The sequence below is a fragment of the Danio rerio genome, chromosome 1 (genome assembly GCF_052040795.2).
Source record: "Danio rerio strain M-AB ecotype USA chromosome 1, GRCz13ab, whole genome shotgun sequence".
Taxonomy (NCBI): domain Eukaryota; kingdom Metazoa; phylum Chordata; class Actinopteri; order Cypriniformes; family Danionidae; genus Danio; species Danio rerio.
In genome coordinates this window covers 465,949-482,500 of record NC_141021.1, presented here as the reverse complement: position 1 = coordinate 482,500, position 16,552 = coordinate 465,949, and the positions used below count along the sequence as shown (strand labels likewise).

Genomic DNA, 16,552 nt, shown 5'->3' with positions numbered 1-16,552 from the left:
GGGTTTGTGCTTGTTTGTAAGTGTGTGAGAGAGTGTGTTTGTGTGTGTGTGTAAGTGTAAGTAAGTTAATTTGTGCCTGTTTGTGAGTGCATGTGGAAGTGTTTGCCTGTTTCTGACTGTGTGAGAGAGAGCGTGTGTGTATGTGTGAGTGTAAGTGATTGGGTTCGTACCTATTTGTGAATCCGTATGTGTAAGTGTGTGCCTGTTTGTGAGTGTGTCCGTGTGTGTGTACATATGTGTATATGTCAGTGCGTGCCTGTTTATGAGTGTGTATGTGTGAGTATGAGTGCAAGCCTGTTTATGAGTGTTTGTGTGTGTGTGTGTGTGTGTGTGTTTCTCAGAAGCAGCCTGTGATGACGTAACTGAGAGTGTTACTACATAAACTGGCCACAAACACACACGATGCATCACTCTCTGTGTTTACGAGTCACACTCTTAACATATTTTGTCCTTTTGCTATTATTTCATCATGGTTTTTTCCTTTTCACTTTGAGATTTTAATTAAAATATAAAGTGCTCCATAAGTTAAAGGTTTTATTATTATTACTGTTGTAAAATGACAATAATAATGAATAAGTGAATAATAATGCACTGCACCTCTCTAATAATTCAAAGTGTTTCTGTCATCTCCACTTGTAAGTCACTTTGCATATCAGTGTCTGTTAAATAACTGTAAATGCGTCTCTGTCCTCAGGGTGGACCTGTGGAACGCCAGTAACCTGAAGTTTGGCGATGAGTTTCTGGGAGAGGTACGGGTGCCACTGAAGGTGCTGGGACAGGCGGGTGTTCACGATGCATGGTATGAGCCTCATCATGTGTGTGTTCAGTCTGAGAGAGATGGAAATGACAACCCAAGGCTCATTGGGGATATGTGCCCAGGGTTGCTTATTAGGGAAGCGTACATCGGGCTGCATTTTGTGTGTAAAGTAAACACTATGGTGCCGTATGACATCGCAGACAACTTCTGTTTCTTTTCGCTTCTGACTGATTGACTACTTATGGACAACTTTTACAGTGTGGTCCATTTGCTCAGCAGGTTGTCTTGTATGGCTTGGGAAGTGGAGCAGGGGTTCTGGGGTTCGAGTCTAGCAAATGACAGAATCTAGAGTTTCAGAATCCGAGTAAAACTAAAAAAAAAAATAAGTGTGAAATAGTTGTAAAAGAATGTGCTTTTCTCTTCTAGTTTGCCTATGAAAACACTATCGGTTGGGTTTAAGAAAGGATGTGGGTCAGATGTAATGTGTACAAGTTGGCCAGACATGTAAAGGGCATGTGTGATGAGCTGACAAGGACCAGCACCCTATTTGAGATTGACAAGTTGACAGCGGCCTCTAGTGGATTTATAAGAGATGGCAGGTATTGCTATAAATGTAGGCAGCGGCCTCTAGTGGATTTATGAGAGATGGCACATATGAGAACATGTGGCCCAGTAATGTATTTGACATTTGTAATAATCTAGACAGAGACCTCTAGTGGATTTACGATAAATGGCATGCATGAGCACATGTGGGACAGTAACACATTTGAGATTGTCAAAAATAAAAGTAAAAGTTGCCTCGGCCATGTATTTCGTGGTTCTCCAATGAGCCTGGGTTGTTATTGCGGACAGCATCATCATCCTCATCATCATCCACTCTGACTCTTTCAGGTACTTCCTGCAGCCCAGAGATAACGGCCATAAGTCAGTGAAGGCGGATGAGCTGGGCTCGCTGAGACTCAACATCGTTTACACGGAGGACCACGTGTTCCCGACGGAGCATTACAACCCGCTGCGAGACCTGCTGCTGCAGTCAGCACACGTACAGGTCAGTCACACACACACACACACACACACACACTCATATAGTTGAGCTTTATTCTTTACATCAGACACAACAAGCATTTTTGTTTGTTTAAAAGACGTCTAATAGATGTCTAAACATCGACGGCTGTGATTAAGCGAGACTAAATTTAGGAAAGTCTAATAGATATGTAAGAATAGCCCACAATTAGACTAACATCAAATCATTTTTTGTGTTTAACAGACGTCTAAATGTACATGGCTTTGCTAAAACAAGACTTAATTTGGGTTTTTCACCAAGCCGTCTATGTTTTGATGTCTATTAGATGTCTATTACAGTAAATGCTTGCTCACTGTAAAGAAAACTCTTGCTATCCTACATTTTTTTAGTTCAATCAAATGAACTTTTCTAGTCAGCTTACATCAATCAATCAGATTAAAAATATAAACTTTGTATAATTCAATTTAACTTAATAAAACAAGTAAGCAAGTGTTTGTGTATGTGTGTCTTAATGTGTGTGTGTGGGTATGTGTAGCCGGTGTCAGCGTCTGCGGCTCATATTCTGGGTGAGGTGTGTCGGGAGAAGCAGGAGGCGGCCGTCCCGCTGGTCAGACTCTTCCTGCACTACGGCAAGATCGTGCCTTTCCTCAGTGCCATCGCTCACGCAGAGATCAGCCGCACACAGTGAGTAAAACACACACCAGCAGCGTCAGTGAATACACAGCAGCTCCTCATGATCCTCTATTGCTCCTCACACTTTTTATGAAACCACCAAAGATTCTTTAAAGGGCTCCTATTTTACACCAGATGTACGGTAAGTCGTTGAATGTGTCTGTAAATTTTCAGCTAGAAATACCCATCAGATCATTCATCATACCCTGCCGAATATGTACATTTTGGGGCCTGAGGAAAGTGTAGCTGTGCATACACCCTATTGGTTACACAATGGAGACCAGGAGGTGTGTATTAGTGTCCCCCCTTATTCAGTGTCTCCTCTGTCTGCGCAGGGACCCCAACACCATATTCAGAGGGAACTCGCTCACGTCCAAGTGCATCGATGAGACTATGAAGCTGGCGGGGATGCATTACCTGCGCGTCACACTGAAGCCCATCATCGATGAGGTGGGTCTATCTCCATCTATAATGCAGGATATCTGAACGCCGCGTTTACCGTGTTTCTTATTTAACTGTAGATCTGCAGCGACCACAAACCCTGCGAGATCGACCCCGTCAAGCTGAAGGAGTCGGAGAATCTGGACACAAACAGGGTGAGCGTCAACTTCTGTTCCTCAAACCAAACAGTTTCCCAAAGCATGTAATGTGAGATTATGGGTGTAATAATGTTCGGTGTAACATTTACTTATAGACAAAATTATTTGCCCTTTTGTGATGTACAGTACAAAAGACAAATGAAATGAGTTATTAAACTATTATGTTCAATATATTGTGTTGAAAACCACTGTAATAAATTGCTGTAAAATGTACAGTATTACTGGCAATTTTGGTTGTCGGTAATATTGTAAAGTTTACAAGTGCACTGTAAATTACAATTACAATTAAGCTGTAAAACTACAACACAGCTGTAATTATTCATTTACAGTACGCTTGTAAATTTAGCCTGTAAAACTGGAAGAATTGTCAGTAATACTGTAAAATGTGCAGTGTACTGCAACAGTGTGTTTTTCTCTGTCCAAGTTAATTAGTTTTTAATTTAATTTTTAAAATATTTTTATTATTAATTTAATAATTAATAATTAAATGTGTTTTATTTATTTAATAATTAATAATTGAATTAATAATACACTAATACAGTCATTTATTTTCTTGTCGGCTTAGTCCCTTTATTAATCTGGGGTCGCCACAGCGGAATGAACCGCCAACTTATCCAGCATGTTTTTACGCAGCGGATGCCCTTCCAGCCGCAACCGATCTTTGGGAAACATCCACACACACACACACACACACTCATACACTACGGACAATTTAGCCTACCCAATTCACCTGTACCGCATGTGTTTGACTGTGGGGGAAACCGGAGCACGCGAACGCAGGGAGAACATGCAAACTCCACACAGAAACACCAACTAAGCTGAGGTTCGAACCAGCGACCTAGCCACCTTCTTGCTGTGAGGCGACAGCACTACCTACTGTGCTACTGCGTCGCCAATATACAAATAATTACATTTAATTGCATTAATTTACTCATTTAAATCACTACTAACGGTTTAAACTACTAAAACATTGAGTTATATTAAATATATCAAGAATAAGTGATGGATCAGTATGAAAAACCTTTTGCTATCATAATTGAATTATTTTATATTAATTTATTATTTTCTATTAATTAAATGACGCAGTAATTTTCTTGTCCGTTTTATTATTTGTAGCTGTTATGAGTTTTCAGTTCAGCTTTAGTTGTTTAGATATTTGTTCAGGAATATCTGAGATTGAATATTTCTGTGTGTGTCCTCAGGAAAACCTGCGTCAGTATGTGGACCGCATCTTCAGCGTGATCACCAGCTCCGGCGTCAGCTGCCCGACCGTCATGTGCGACATCTTCTTCTCTCTGCGCGAGTCTGCGGCCTCGCGCTTTCAGGGTGAGCGGCTCATTTATCTACTTTATTTGACGTCCACATCACCATTATAGTGTACATCTATATATAAATAATGGAGAGATCAGAACACACTTATAATGGTCAGAACACATTTCTAATCATAAAAGTGTAAATAACTCATCTCTAATAACTGATTTATTTTATATTTGTCATGATGACAGCACATAATATTAGACAAGATGTTCTTCAAGACACTTCTATACAGCTTAAAGTGACATGTAAAGGCTTCACTAGGGTAATTAGGGTAAAGTTAGGGTAATTAGGCAAGTCGTTGTATAACAGTGGTTTGTTCTGGAGACATTCCAACACTAATATTGCTGAAGGGGGCGAATAATATTGACCTTAAAATGGGGTTAAAACAATCGATTTTATTTTAAAACAGCTTTTATTCTAGCCGAAATAAAAAAGCATAATAATCTGCCAATAGGGTAAGAAAAATAATGTCATTTCAGTGAAAACATGTTTATTCTGCTTACCTCATTGTCTGATTATTTAGCTTGTTTTAACTCACTTAATTTTGACTCTGAAAACAAGACGATATGTTTTGCTTGTTTAGAAAATGCTTCTTGGTTTGGGAATCTTTCGATGTTTGGGCTAGAAACAAGACAAAAACTCTGAGTAAGAAAGCATTTTCTGCAGTGATTGAGATGATTTGTGTTGTGAAATGAGCTACAGACATACAGATGAAATGAAGTGTGGTTTGTCAGTGTTTGACAGCAGAAGTCGCTCCTCATCAGCTCTGAGAGCAGGTTTAAGTGCTGTGGAGCAGCTGATGATGCAGAAACAAGCATTAAAGTTGTCAGATTTCTCTGATTGAGCATCAGTTTGATGAACTCTTGCTGTTCTCCTGTGTTTGTTTTCCTCCATTTTCCAGTTTGTGTTGTTGTGAGTGTTGCATCGCCACCTTCAGGCCACAGACGAGCACTGCAGACACACACACACACACACACACCTCACTCTACAGACAGTTGTACAGGAGAACTTTAAGATTTGAGTTCAGCTAATTGATTAAAAGCAAATTTCCTACAGATTTGGTGAAGTTGCTGGTCCTCTGAGAGATTCATTTCTGTCCCAATGCAAATGTTGATGAGTTTTGCATGTGTGAACTACTGTATAGTTTCTGTGTAGCATGCTAGTATTCAAATTTCTGCTTTCTGCAAACCTGTATATAAATAATTGTGAGGAGTTTTTCAATCTGATGTTAAGTTTGTGAATTAAAATTAAAGTAATTATAATTTTTGATGGGTTTTGTAGTTGAGGAGTCAGGTGAAGAGACAGGTGTGTGTGCTGGGTTAATATCATTTGTAAAAGTAATGTGTTCTATGCTGTTGTGTTTTCAGTGGATGCAGATGTTCGCTACACGGCAGTCAGCAGCTTCATCTTCCTGCGCTTCTTTGCTCCTGCAATCCTGTCGCCAAACCTGTTCCACCTGCGGCCGCATCACCCGGTGCAGACACATCACAAACACACACACACACATGTAGACACTCATACAAACACACACACACACACATAGAGAGAGAGAAAAATAATTGTACACACACGCACACACACACACACATATACACACTCTCACAAACACACAAACACATGCATGTAGCCACACATACACACTCACACACACATGTGCACACACACATAGCAATAAAACTGTGTACACGCAAACACACCTCACATTCTTATACACACACTCTCTTAAGGAAACACACAAACATAGACACACACACACATGTACATAGACACATACAAACACACGCATATGCACACAAACATATTGAGAAAATACAATTTTGCACACGCAAACTCTCTCTCACACACACACACACACACAAACACACACATGTAGAGAAAAAAATTGCGTACACGCAAACACACACACACACATAGAAAAAAAATGTGTACATGCAAACACACACACACACTCTTATACACACACACATTCCAACTCATACAAACAAACACACACACACACACACACACAGGCCTGGGCACACATACATACAGAAACACAAAAGCATCCTCTCACACACACAGACACACTGATCTAGGTGTTTACTCCGGTCATGTTTTCTCTCATCCAGGATCCGTGCACATCTCGAACCCTGACGCTCATTTCCAAAACCATACAGACTCTGGGGAGCCTGGCCAAGTCCAAATCTGTGAGTGTGTGCACGTATTTACACTTAAAGCTTCATTCACTCACTCATTTTACTTCAGCTTAATCCCTTATTTATCAAGTCTCCACACCGGAATGAACCACCAACTGTTCCAGCATGTTTTACACAGTGGATGCCCTGCCAGCCGCAACCCAGTACTAGGAAACACCCATACACACTCATATACACTCATACACACATACACAACAGACAATGTAGTTGATCAATTCCCCTATAGCGCATGTGTTTAGACTGTGGAGGAAACCCATACCAACACGGGGAGAACATTGTGTTTGCTTGAGTTTATATTGTGTGATGCAGATGCGGAGTGTGTTGTGCTGTGACACTCAGACTGCAGTGTGTGATGAGGATAATAATAAACACTCTTCTCTCTCTGACAGGCCAACTTTAAAGAGTCCTACATGGCTGCTTTCTACGACTACTTCAATGAGCAGAAGTACGCAGACGCAGTGAAGAACGTGAGTGTGTGTGTGTGTCTGTTTGTGTGTGTGAATGTGTGTGTCGTCAGTTTTCTGATGTGTGTTTATGCGCTGCAGTTTCTGGATCTGATCTCGTCATCAGCACGCTGGGACCAGAAGAGCATCGAGACGCCCATCATGCTGAAGGAAGGGTGAGTGTGTGTGTGTGTGTGTAAGAGAGAGTTTTTATGTGTGTGTATTTGTGTGTTTGAGTTTGTGTGTGGATGTGTGTGTGTGTGTGTTTGTGTGTGTGAGTTTTAGTGTGTTTGAAGTGTTACTCAGTGTGTGTGTTTGAGAATATTTGTCTGAATGTGTGTGTGTGTGTTTGTTTGTTTGAGTGTGTGTGTATTTGTGTGTTTGAGTTTGTATGTATGTGTGTGTGTGTGTGTGTGTGAGTTTTAGTGTGTTTGAAGTGTTACTCTGTGTGTGTGTTTTAGTATTGTTGTCTGTATGTGTGTGTGTGTGTTTGAGTCTGTGTGTATTTGTGTGTGGGTGTTTTAGCATCTGTCTGATTGTGCGTGCATTTTGTGTGTTGTGTGTGTGTGTGTGTGTGTGTGTGTGTGTGTGTGTGTGCGTGTGTTTGAGTATGTTTGTTTAAATATATGTGTGTGTGTATATTTGACTGTTTGTTTGAATGTGTGTGTTGTTTAAATATATGTGTTTGTGTTGTTTGTATATCTGTGTGTGTGTGTGTGTGTGTTTCAATGTCTGTCTGATTCATTAGTATCTGATGGTTGGCTGCTGTTTCTGTGAGGGTTAGTTTAGGGTTCGAGTGAAGCCACAGTAAACATGTGAGACAGAAAAACAAACGTGTGTGTGTGTTTGTGTTTCTCTGCTGGCCGCAGGAGCGTTAAACTCATTATTAAGAGGTTTGATGCCAAAGGCTCAGGCAGGTAAGATGCCATTGTGACCTTTGACCCTTAATTCATGACTTCCGACTCTCCACACAGCCTTCCAGAAGATCTCTGTTCTTGTGCTTCCTCCCTGTGTAGTGAACACACATACACCCTTACTAGTGTGCCTATTAAGAGGACAGACCCAGAGCTGTCAGCTGTTCCTCCTTTATTAGTGGCTGAATTGAGATGATGGTGATGTTGATGTTGTTTTGAAGCTGTAAATCTGAGCACTCTTTCAGACACTCACATCCTGAAGAAACACCTGAGCAGCAGGAGAGGAAAATTCTCCACCTATTCTGCTTTTAGTCTCAGTTTTAATAACGGAGATATTACAGAGGTCTCTACTGTGCTTTAATTTTATTACTAATTATGACACATGAAACCTTTTTTGTATTACTGATTTACTCTCATTTATATACATTCATTGTCTTTTCGGCTTCGTCTATTTATTAATCAGAGGTCGCAACATTTTGTCAGACAAAATACAGCCTGTGTATAGGCATAATACTGATATATGAGACATGTTATATTTACACTATAGCTAAATACACTGAAGTCTTTATTAAACTCTCTTAATCAGTAATAGACATTATTCTTACATTACACTATTAGGCCTGTAGCCGGCTTATTGAAATAGGCTGCTTATTTGTTTTCTATTTAATTATAAGGTACACATATTGCATATTTATTTTAGTGACATTTTAAGAACTTATTTTTTGCCGCATGGTTATCATAACCACTTTTTGATGTACCAAAAAATATTTCCAAGCATTTTGTCAAATTGTTTACCATACTATTGTACTATTAAAGTGTTTATTTACAAATGTGCATTTAAACTGTTATTTTTATTTTACAGTTTTATAAATAATGAAAATTTTGAATAAAAAAATATAAAAAGATTCTTATTTTTAAAGACAATTTTTCATCACCTATCATAAATCTGTTAAATCTGTTAAAACTTGTTGTAAATTAAACACTGAAGCCTACAGGCAAATAACACACTGGCCTGTACATTAAGTCTTGCTTGGTTAGAATTTGGCCATTTAAATAATAAGAAATTTTTCAAAAATAATAACAATCACACTTTTCATCTTTTAAACCACCAGAACCCCTTATGCCTACAGGCCTGAAACTTAATAAATTGTATAAAGAGAGGATTAATTAGTAATATATTTCGATAGCAGTTAAATAAATAATAGCAGCATACACATATATATATATATACAGTTGAAGTCATAATTATTCCCCCACCTCTGATTTTTTTTTCTTCTTTTTAAAATATTTTCCAAATTATGTTGAACAGATTCAGGAAATGTTTACAATATGTCTGATAATATTTATTCTTCTGGAGAAAGTCTTATTTGTTTTATTTCAGCTAGATTAAAAGCAGTTTTTATTTTTTTTTAAACCATGCAAACTCCACACAGAAACACCAACTGACCGAGCCAGGACTCAGAACCAACAACCTTCTTGTTGTGATATCTATAATATCTGTAAAAAATAAAGCAGACTACTTCATGGATTTCACCTATGGCCGGTTATTTTTAGAACTCTAGTGAATACAGGGGACCACTGTACATCATTTTATAATATCTCAAATGAAACATACACGTATTTGACCAAATATTGACCAGAAATCATTCAAATGGTAAATCTTCCATTAAAGATTGAGAATATTGCAGATAACACATGTAGATGACGACAGCAGTTATTGAACACAATCCCAGAGTAATGCAGGAGTGTGGAGAATAATCAAATGCAGTGGTGGGTTTTGTTGACATCAGAGCGGTGGATTATTAACCAGACTGTAGGAGTGTGTGTGATGGATTCTCTGATGTTTCCCTCTTCTGACCTTCAGATTCATGATCAAGCGAGCTCAGGGACGAAACCGCTTCGGTCTGAAGAACTTCAAGAAGAGATGGTTTCGCCTCACCAACCACGAGTTCACCTACCATAAAACCAAAGGTAACGCAAAAGGTTTGTCCTGAAACTCTCACTACAGGTGTGTGAGGCGTCTGTCATCAATCCCATCCTGTGTTTGACATATTAATAATATTGTTCATATTAATATACAGTTACAGTCAAAATGATTGTTAATTGTTTTTAATTATTTCCCAAGTGCTGTTTAACTCTTTTCCTGCCAAAAAGTACTGTAAATAACCAGTCAATTAAGAGAAAATGAGACCTCCTGCTGTTCATCACATTATGAGAAGCAAATGTCCCCACAAGTATAGCAATACCAGTAAATTTTCCTGTGTGTTGATGTTTTGGGTCACCATGAAATAATCGGCTCATAACTCAGCCAGAATGAAGGATTGTGAAGATGTGAGGAGAACATAAAACATGAAAACTCACCGTGTGTTTGTGTGTGTGTGTGTGTGTGTGTGTGTGTGTCCAGGAGAGGGCGCTCTGTGCAGTATCCCTATAGAGAACATCCTGGCTGTAGAGAGACTGGAGGAAGAGTCCTTCAAGATGAAGAATGTAAGAGAATCTGCTTTACGTGTGTGTGTGTGTGTGTGTGTCTTGAGCTCTTTATTCCTTATCTGCTATGTGTGTGTGTGTTTCTGAGCTTTTCAATCGCTGATCTGCTATGTGTGTGTGTTCCTGCAGATGTTCCAGGTCATCCAGCCAGAGAGGGCGCTCTACATTCAGGCTAATAACTGTGTGGAGGCCCGAGACTGGATTGACATCCTGACGAAGGTCAGTCAGTGCAACCGCAAGCGCCTGAGCACCTTCCACCCGTCTGCATTCCTCAACGGACACTGGCTCTGCTGTAAGCTGTCTGCGGACACAGCGCCCGGCTGCACGCCCTGCACAGGGTGAGACACACACACACACATATACTCATATACTTATCAGCACACTTTACATTTTATTGTGTCTATATTCTGCTTACACCACACTTTACACTTTTATTCTTGTGTATGGTCTCTATATTCTGTTCACATTAGGTGTGAATCATGACTTATGTTCTTCTTCCTGTCGTTTAGTGGACTTCCTGCCAACATTCAGCTGGATGTGGATGGAGATCGAGAGACGGAGAGGATCTACTCGCTCTACAGCACATACATGTCCAAACTGGTGAAGATGCAGGGTGAGTCCAACACACGCACGCACACACACACACACAGGAGAATATCACACTAACAGAGCAGTCATGAAAACTCATTCAGGGTTCGTACACTCATGATAAGGGAAGAGTTATTTGTTTCTATCTTCAGCCAATCACATGCTCTCATATAAGTTAAAAGCACGGATCTATTGCTGACAGAGAGACGTCATCCTGCAAACTGATAGAGCTTCTGCCAAAAATGCAGAATTAAAACTTTTCTAAACCCTGAATTAATATCGGGAATACTTTAGCACGTTAAAGGCAATGACGTTATGCAGATCAAAACAATGATCGGAAGCGTGACGCCACGGCTGGAGTATTACTTTTAGACAGGTCTGTTTTAAAACTATTTTTGCCATGCAAAGCTGATGTAGACCGTGTTCTTGTTTATAAATGGGTTTATATGCACGGAAGTGTTGTTTAGCCACTGAAAACGTCCGGGGGAAGATTGGCTACATTTAAGTTCATGGGGTACCTTTTACAGCATCGATAATATAGTGGGTTAAATAGACCTGAGCATGCGTTTAGTTGTTCAAGTGAAAAAGGAGCTGAAAACAAGTGATGAATATTAAATCAAATAATTCAATTATTAATTCAATTATTAATATTAATTATTAATTATTAACAATTAATTAATAAGTTTAGCCCTAATTCATAGACATGGCCTCTATTTTACTGATCTAAGCACAACGTCATAGATGTTTACCTTTAAGTCTTGTTAAAGTTGTGGGATTTTAGTAGGAGAACTGTGTTGATGAAAATGTCCTGATACTGTGTGCAGAGGCGTGTGGCAGTAAATCCGTGTACGACGGGCCGGAGCAAGAGGAATACTCTACGTTTGTGATCGATGACCCGCAGGAAACCTATAAAACCCTGAGACTCGTGATCTCCGCCGTGCAGACACTGGAGCAGCAGCACACACAGTACAAACGAGACAAGTTCAGGAAAACCAAGTATGGAAGCCAGTGAGTATCACAGAGTAAAGATCATCGCTAACAGCTGATGTGATGCGCGCGACTGCTTAACGCGTGCGCGCTCCCGAATCGTGAAGCAACTGTGTCTGGAACAGGTTCTGGAAACGCAACTGTCATCAGTCCTCTTTCAAATAAACTAGACAAATAGTGATGAAGATGCATCCACAGTCCTGATGCTTTTAAGAGCTCAAAATGTGTCTTTTTGTAAGCGGCACCGGCTGCTTTCACTTTGAACAGATTATTAAATTGCCTAAAGTTAACCGTGTACATGTGATCCTTTCATTATCACACACGGTATGTTTCATCTGCTTTTAAGTCAATTGCTTTTCTTTCTTTTTTAAGAAATGTTTAGTTAAATAAAAAGTAAAGTATACAGCTATATTTTGCTTGTTTTGACACATTAAAAATTTGTGGCTAAGAAATAATTATTGTTTCGCATGGTTATAGAGATAAATTTGGTAAATCGTTAATTTTGAGCTGTAAAAAAGGTCATGTGAAATAAAAACTAATTGCAATATAACACTATGAAACCCTGACCCATTTGCTCACACTCATTGAGCGAACTCATTCTCGACACACAAAAAGTGAAATGAATGAGGACGCATGTGGACACAGCACAAAATTTAAATCAAGTCATTTTAGCATGTCAACGTCAAATTTATGCATATAAAATATATTTTCCCAACAACAAAATTGTGGCTAGTGAAAATGCAGAGTGGCTAGTAACATTGGAAAACTACTAGCCACAGTGACTGGTGATTAAAAAAGTTAATGTAAAGCCCTGGCTGTAATATTGTTATGTTTTGCAGTAATATATACAGCGCTCAGCATATATGAGTTCATCCCTCACAAATCTCTCTTTTAAACACGTATCTTTAAAAGGAAGCTCTACAATATTAAATGTGTGCAAATACACTAGATTAGTCAGTACTGAAGCCAAATCTGGAGCTCATCTAACAAAGTGAAGTTTATTCATAAACTAATTTCGAGAGGATCACATGCTTATGATTTATCACGGCCGGTCTCGCATTTGCTAATCACTATCTTCCAATCATACGAGCCCTAAGCTACTATAAATAGCCACAGTTTTCAGTTCACTTTATCTTCGTTTGGAAGAAACTCCCTTCTTCCCCTATTCTCCTCCTTTACCTCTGATTGGGCGGCACGGCGGCTCAGTGGTTAGCACTGTGAGCCCCACAGCAAGACCACTGCCAGTCCTGGTTCCACAGGACCGGTGGGTGTTTCTGTGAGGAGTTTGTATGTTCTCCCCGTGTCCGCGTGGGTTTTCCCCGGGTTCTCCGGTTTCCTCCCACCATCCAAAGACATTCAACACGCATAACAATCAAGCTTGTCTAATCCCTTGTGTTCCCTTAGCTACCGCAGCAGGGGAGGTCTGAGATCCAACGAGCTCAGGCTCCCCTCTTGCTCTGCCAACAGGAGTTAAGCCCCGGGCTCGAGGAGCCCTTGAGCTCGGGGCTCTCTCCCGGGACAGCATGTCAAACAAGCTTTTATAAATCATCAGCTAAGTGTGAACTCTTGAAATAACTTACGATAGTGCTCCAAAATCTAGCACAGGCAGATTTATTTGTTCTAAAAAATATTCAATACAAATTTAAAAGAATAAACAGAATAAAGTGTGAGCAAATGATTTGTTTTGGGTTTGTTTTCCAATTCTTACAGCGATTTCTGGAGTTACATTTATATTAAAGGGATAGTTCAGCCACAAATGAAAGCAGTTCCAAATGTTTGGACAATTCTTTTACAGTTAAACACAAAAGAAGATGTTTATAAGAATGTTGGAAACTGCTAACCATTGAATTCCATAGTAGGACAAATAAAATTATAGGGAACCCCCATTATGTTTTATAAAGGGTCATATTTTGGTTTTGGGATGTCCAGCAACAGGCTGATCTGCATGCCAGCTCATAAAACACTTTCATTGTCTTATAATCTGCATTTATTTTTACCTGATTATCCCAGCAATCTAATCTGCGCTGATTGGACCGATGACAGCGATTGGTCGACAGCGTTCAGTGCGAGACATTGTTGACATGCCGTGCTGGGCATTTCAGTCTATTGAAGTAGTCAGAGTCCAGAGTGTGTGTGTGTGTGTGTGAGCATACCTGCCAACACTCCTGTTTTTCCCAGGAGTCTCCCGTATTTCAGCCCCATCTCCAGCCACCCTCCCATTTTGTTATTTATCCCGGAAAACTTCCGCAATTTCAACCACCACAGATATGGTTTTTGGGTGAACTGTCCCTTTAAGACACATTGCCTCTTTTATTGGCACCTCCACATGACTCGGTGTTATCTGCATCACTGACTGCACATGTGAGAAGCAGGGAATTCTTCATCTGATTATGACACATCATATATTTGTGTTTTCAGGGAACATCCAATCGGTGATCAGAGCTTCCAGTGCTACATCCGCCAGCAGTCAGAAAGCTCCACCTACTCCATCTGACCACACCCCCTCCCTCTGCACAGGAAATGAGGTGTGATTGACAGGAAGTGTCCGCTGACTCGAGCTAAAGCTGTGGTGTTTAATGCAGTAGCCGAGCGGCGGCGGTCTCGCACTTTACACATGGCGCGCTCTGGGACGATGAGGCTTCGCCACGCGGCGCATTTTAACATTTTATGAAGGAATCGTCCTCTAGATGTTTTATAAACGGAGTTCTCCAGGACGTATCCCACAATCCTTTGCTATCACAGGGTTTATAAGTGACTGGATGACGGACCTGCGGCTGAATTTGTTTCTTTATATCAGGAATGTTCAGACGTGTATGGTGTTGATCCTGTAGTGTGTCTCCAGGGAGACTGAAGAAGAGGTGCATTGTGGGAAATGTGTGTGTGTGTGTCAGCGTGTGGAGTGACACTAAACCACTTCCTTATGGTTTGTGGGTCCAGTTGTGTTCAGCAGCACATCAGCGTCTGTCTTTATACTGCATTGATACACTGTTCTTACTGTGTGTGTGTGTGTGTGTGTGTGGTTCTGTGTATGATTGTGAGTGTGCGAGTGTTTGTTTATGTGTGAGTGCGTGTGTACGTGCAGATGTGTGTATGTGTGTGTGTGTGCGTGCATGTGCGAGTGTCTGTGTGTGCATTTATGAATGTGTCTGCGCACATGAGTGTGTGCATGCATGTGTAAATGTGTGTGTCTGGGTTTTTGTGTGCTTGCATGTGTGAGTGTGTGTGTTTGTGTGTGCGCACATGTGTGTGCATGCATGTGTGAGTGTGTTTGTGTGTGTGTTTGTGTGTGCATGCATGTATGAGTGTGTGCGTATGCTCGCATATGTGAGTGTGTGTGCATGAATGTGTAAATGTGTGCGCATGCATGTGTTTGTGTGTGTGCGCATGCATGCGTAAGTGCGTGTATGTGTTTTCGTGTGCTTTCATGTGTGTATGGGTGCGTTTGTGTGTGTGTATTTTTGTGTGCATGCATGTGTGAGTGTGTGTATGCACACATGTGTGAGTGTGTGTGCATGCAAGTGTAAATGTGTGTGTGTGTTTATGTGCGCTTGCATGTGTGTGTGAGTGTGTACATGTGTGTGCGTGTGCATGCATGTGTATATGTGCGTGTGTTTTTGTGCGCTTGCATGTGTGTGAATGTGTGCGTGAATCTGTGAGTGTGTGTGTGCGTGAGTGCATGTGTGAGTGTGTTTCATCGATTAATAATCAATAATAGCTCACAGTCCATCCCATCATACTTTATAGATGTGTTTAATATGGATGTGTTTCTTTGGATGAACTTCATCAGACCTGTTTAGAATATTCCCTGCTCATATTTCACCCTCAGATCAACAGAATATTCATATTTATATTCACAAATACATACTGAATATATATATATACATACATAATGAAAAAAATATGTATATATATATTATATTGCAGTGCTGCTGAATGCTGGATTCTGATTGGCTGATAAGCATTCTAAGCTGTTTGGTTATTGTCAGAAATTGTGGTTATTGTTCTTGCTGTGAGGCGACAGCACTACCTACTGCGCCACCGCGTCCTCCTCCACTTTAATTATTGGCCATGATTTTACAGTAATGGTAAAGACACTGAAGCCATCTTTCCTTCATCTCTTGATTTGGGGTGAACTATGAGCCGGAGCTTCACTCTTCTGTTGTCGTCTGTCCTCATGTTAGTTTGGTGTTTCTGTCGTTCAGTGATGCACGTTTCAATACTCCTATATTTTAAGAACAGCCCCGTTTTCCTGCCCAAATGAATTGTTATTTATTTTTGTATCACAGAATAATGCGAATGTGACGAAAAACAACCTCACAATAATCCCAGTGCACTGTATGAAGTATGCAATAATGTCATGTAGGAGTATTTCTCCTGTTTTTGATCCATTCAGTAACTGAAGGAACTTTGATCACAGAACCTTAAGAAGGGACAGCAGTGTGTGTGTGTGTGTGTGTGTGTGTGTGTGTGTGTGTGAGTGAGTGATGTGTGTTCAGACCAATTCAGTGAATGAAACACACTCAGTGCACATGTTTATTTTGTCCAAATGAAGGCAATAGCAAAACAAAA

General features: G+C 40.2%; 1 protein-coding gene across 6 annotated transcripts in view; it reads left to right on the top strand.

The window, feature by feature from the left end:
* Window positions 1-16,552, top strand: part of rasa3 (RAS p21 protein activator 3) — a 46,677-nt gene extending 30,125 nt beyond the window's left edge. The window contains exons 9-26 of one of the 6 annotated variants that reach the window (XR_015476026.1): window positions 695-799; window positions 1,649-1,805; window positions 2,317-2,465; window positions 2,789-2,903; window positions 2,975-3,049; window positions 4,255-4,378; window positions 5,737-5,843; window positions 6,478-6,555; window positions 6,954-7,031; window positions 7,110-7,183; window positions 7,877-7,924; window positions 9,786-9,892; window positions 10,326-10,408; window positions 10,538-10,746; window positions 10,918-11,021; window positions 11,821-12,004; window positions 14,402-14,995; window positions 16,462-16,552. Coding sequence is in view for 2 of the 6 variants with exons in the window: in XM_087236576.1 (XP_087092702.1) it covers window positions 695-799; window positions 1,649-1,805; window positions 2,317-2,465; window positions 2,789-2,903; window positions 2,975-3,049; window positions 4,255-4,378; window positions 5,737-5,843; window positions 6,478-6,555; window positions 6,954-7,031; window positions 7,110-7,183; window positions 7,877-7,924; window positions 9,786-9,892; window positions 10,326-10,408; window positions 10,538-10,746; window positions 10,918-11,021; window positions 11,821-12,004; window positions 14,402-14,477 (1,873 nt within the window). In the remaining 4 variants the exon portion in view is untranslated. Of the gene's footprint in view, window positions 1-694; window positions 800-1,648; window positions 1,806-2,316; window positions 2,466-2,788; window positions 2,904-2,974; window positions 3,050-4,254; window positions 4,379-5,736; window positions 5,844-6,477; window positions 6,556-6,953; window positions 7,032-7,109; window positions 7,184-7,876; window positions 7,925-9,785; window positions 9,893-10,325; window positions 10,409-10,537; window positions 10,747-10,917; window positions 11,022-11,820; window positions 12,005-14,401 lie in introns of all 6 variants that reach the window. The other 5 variants (XR_015476027.1, XR_015476029.1, XR_015476028.1 and 2 more) reach the window with 5 other exon arrangements.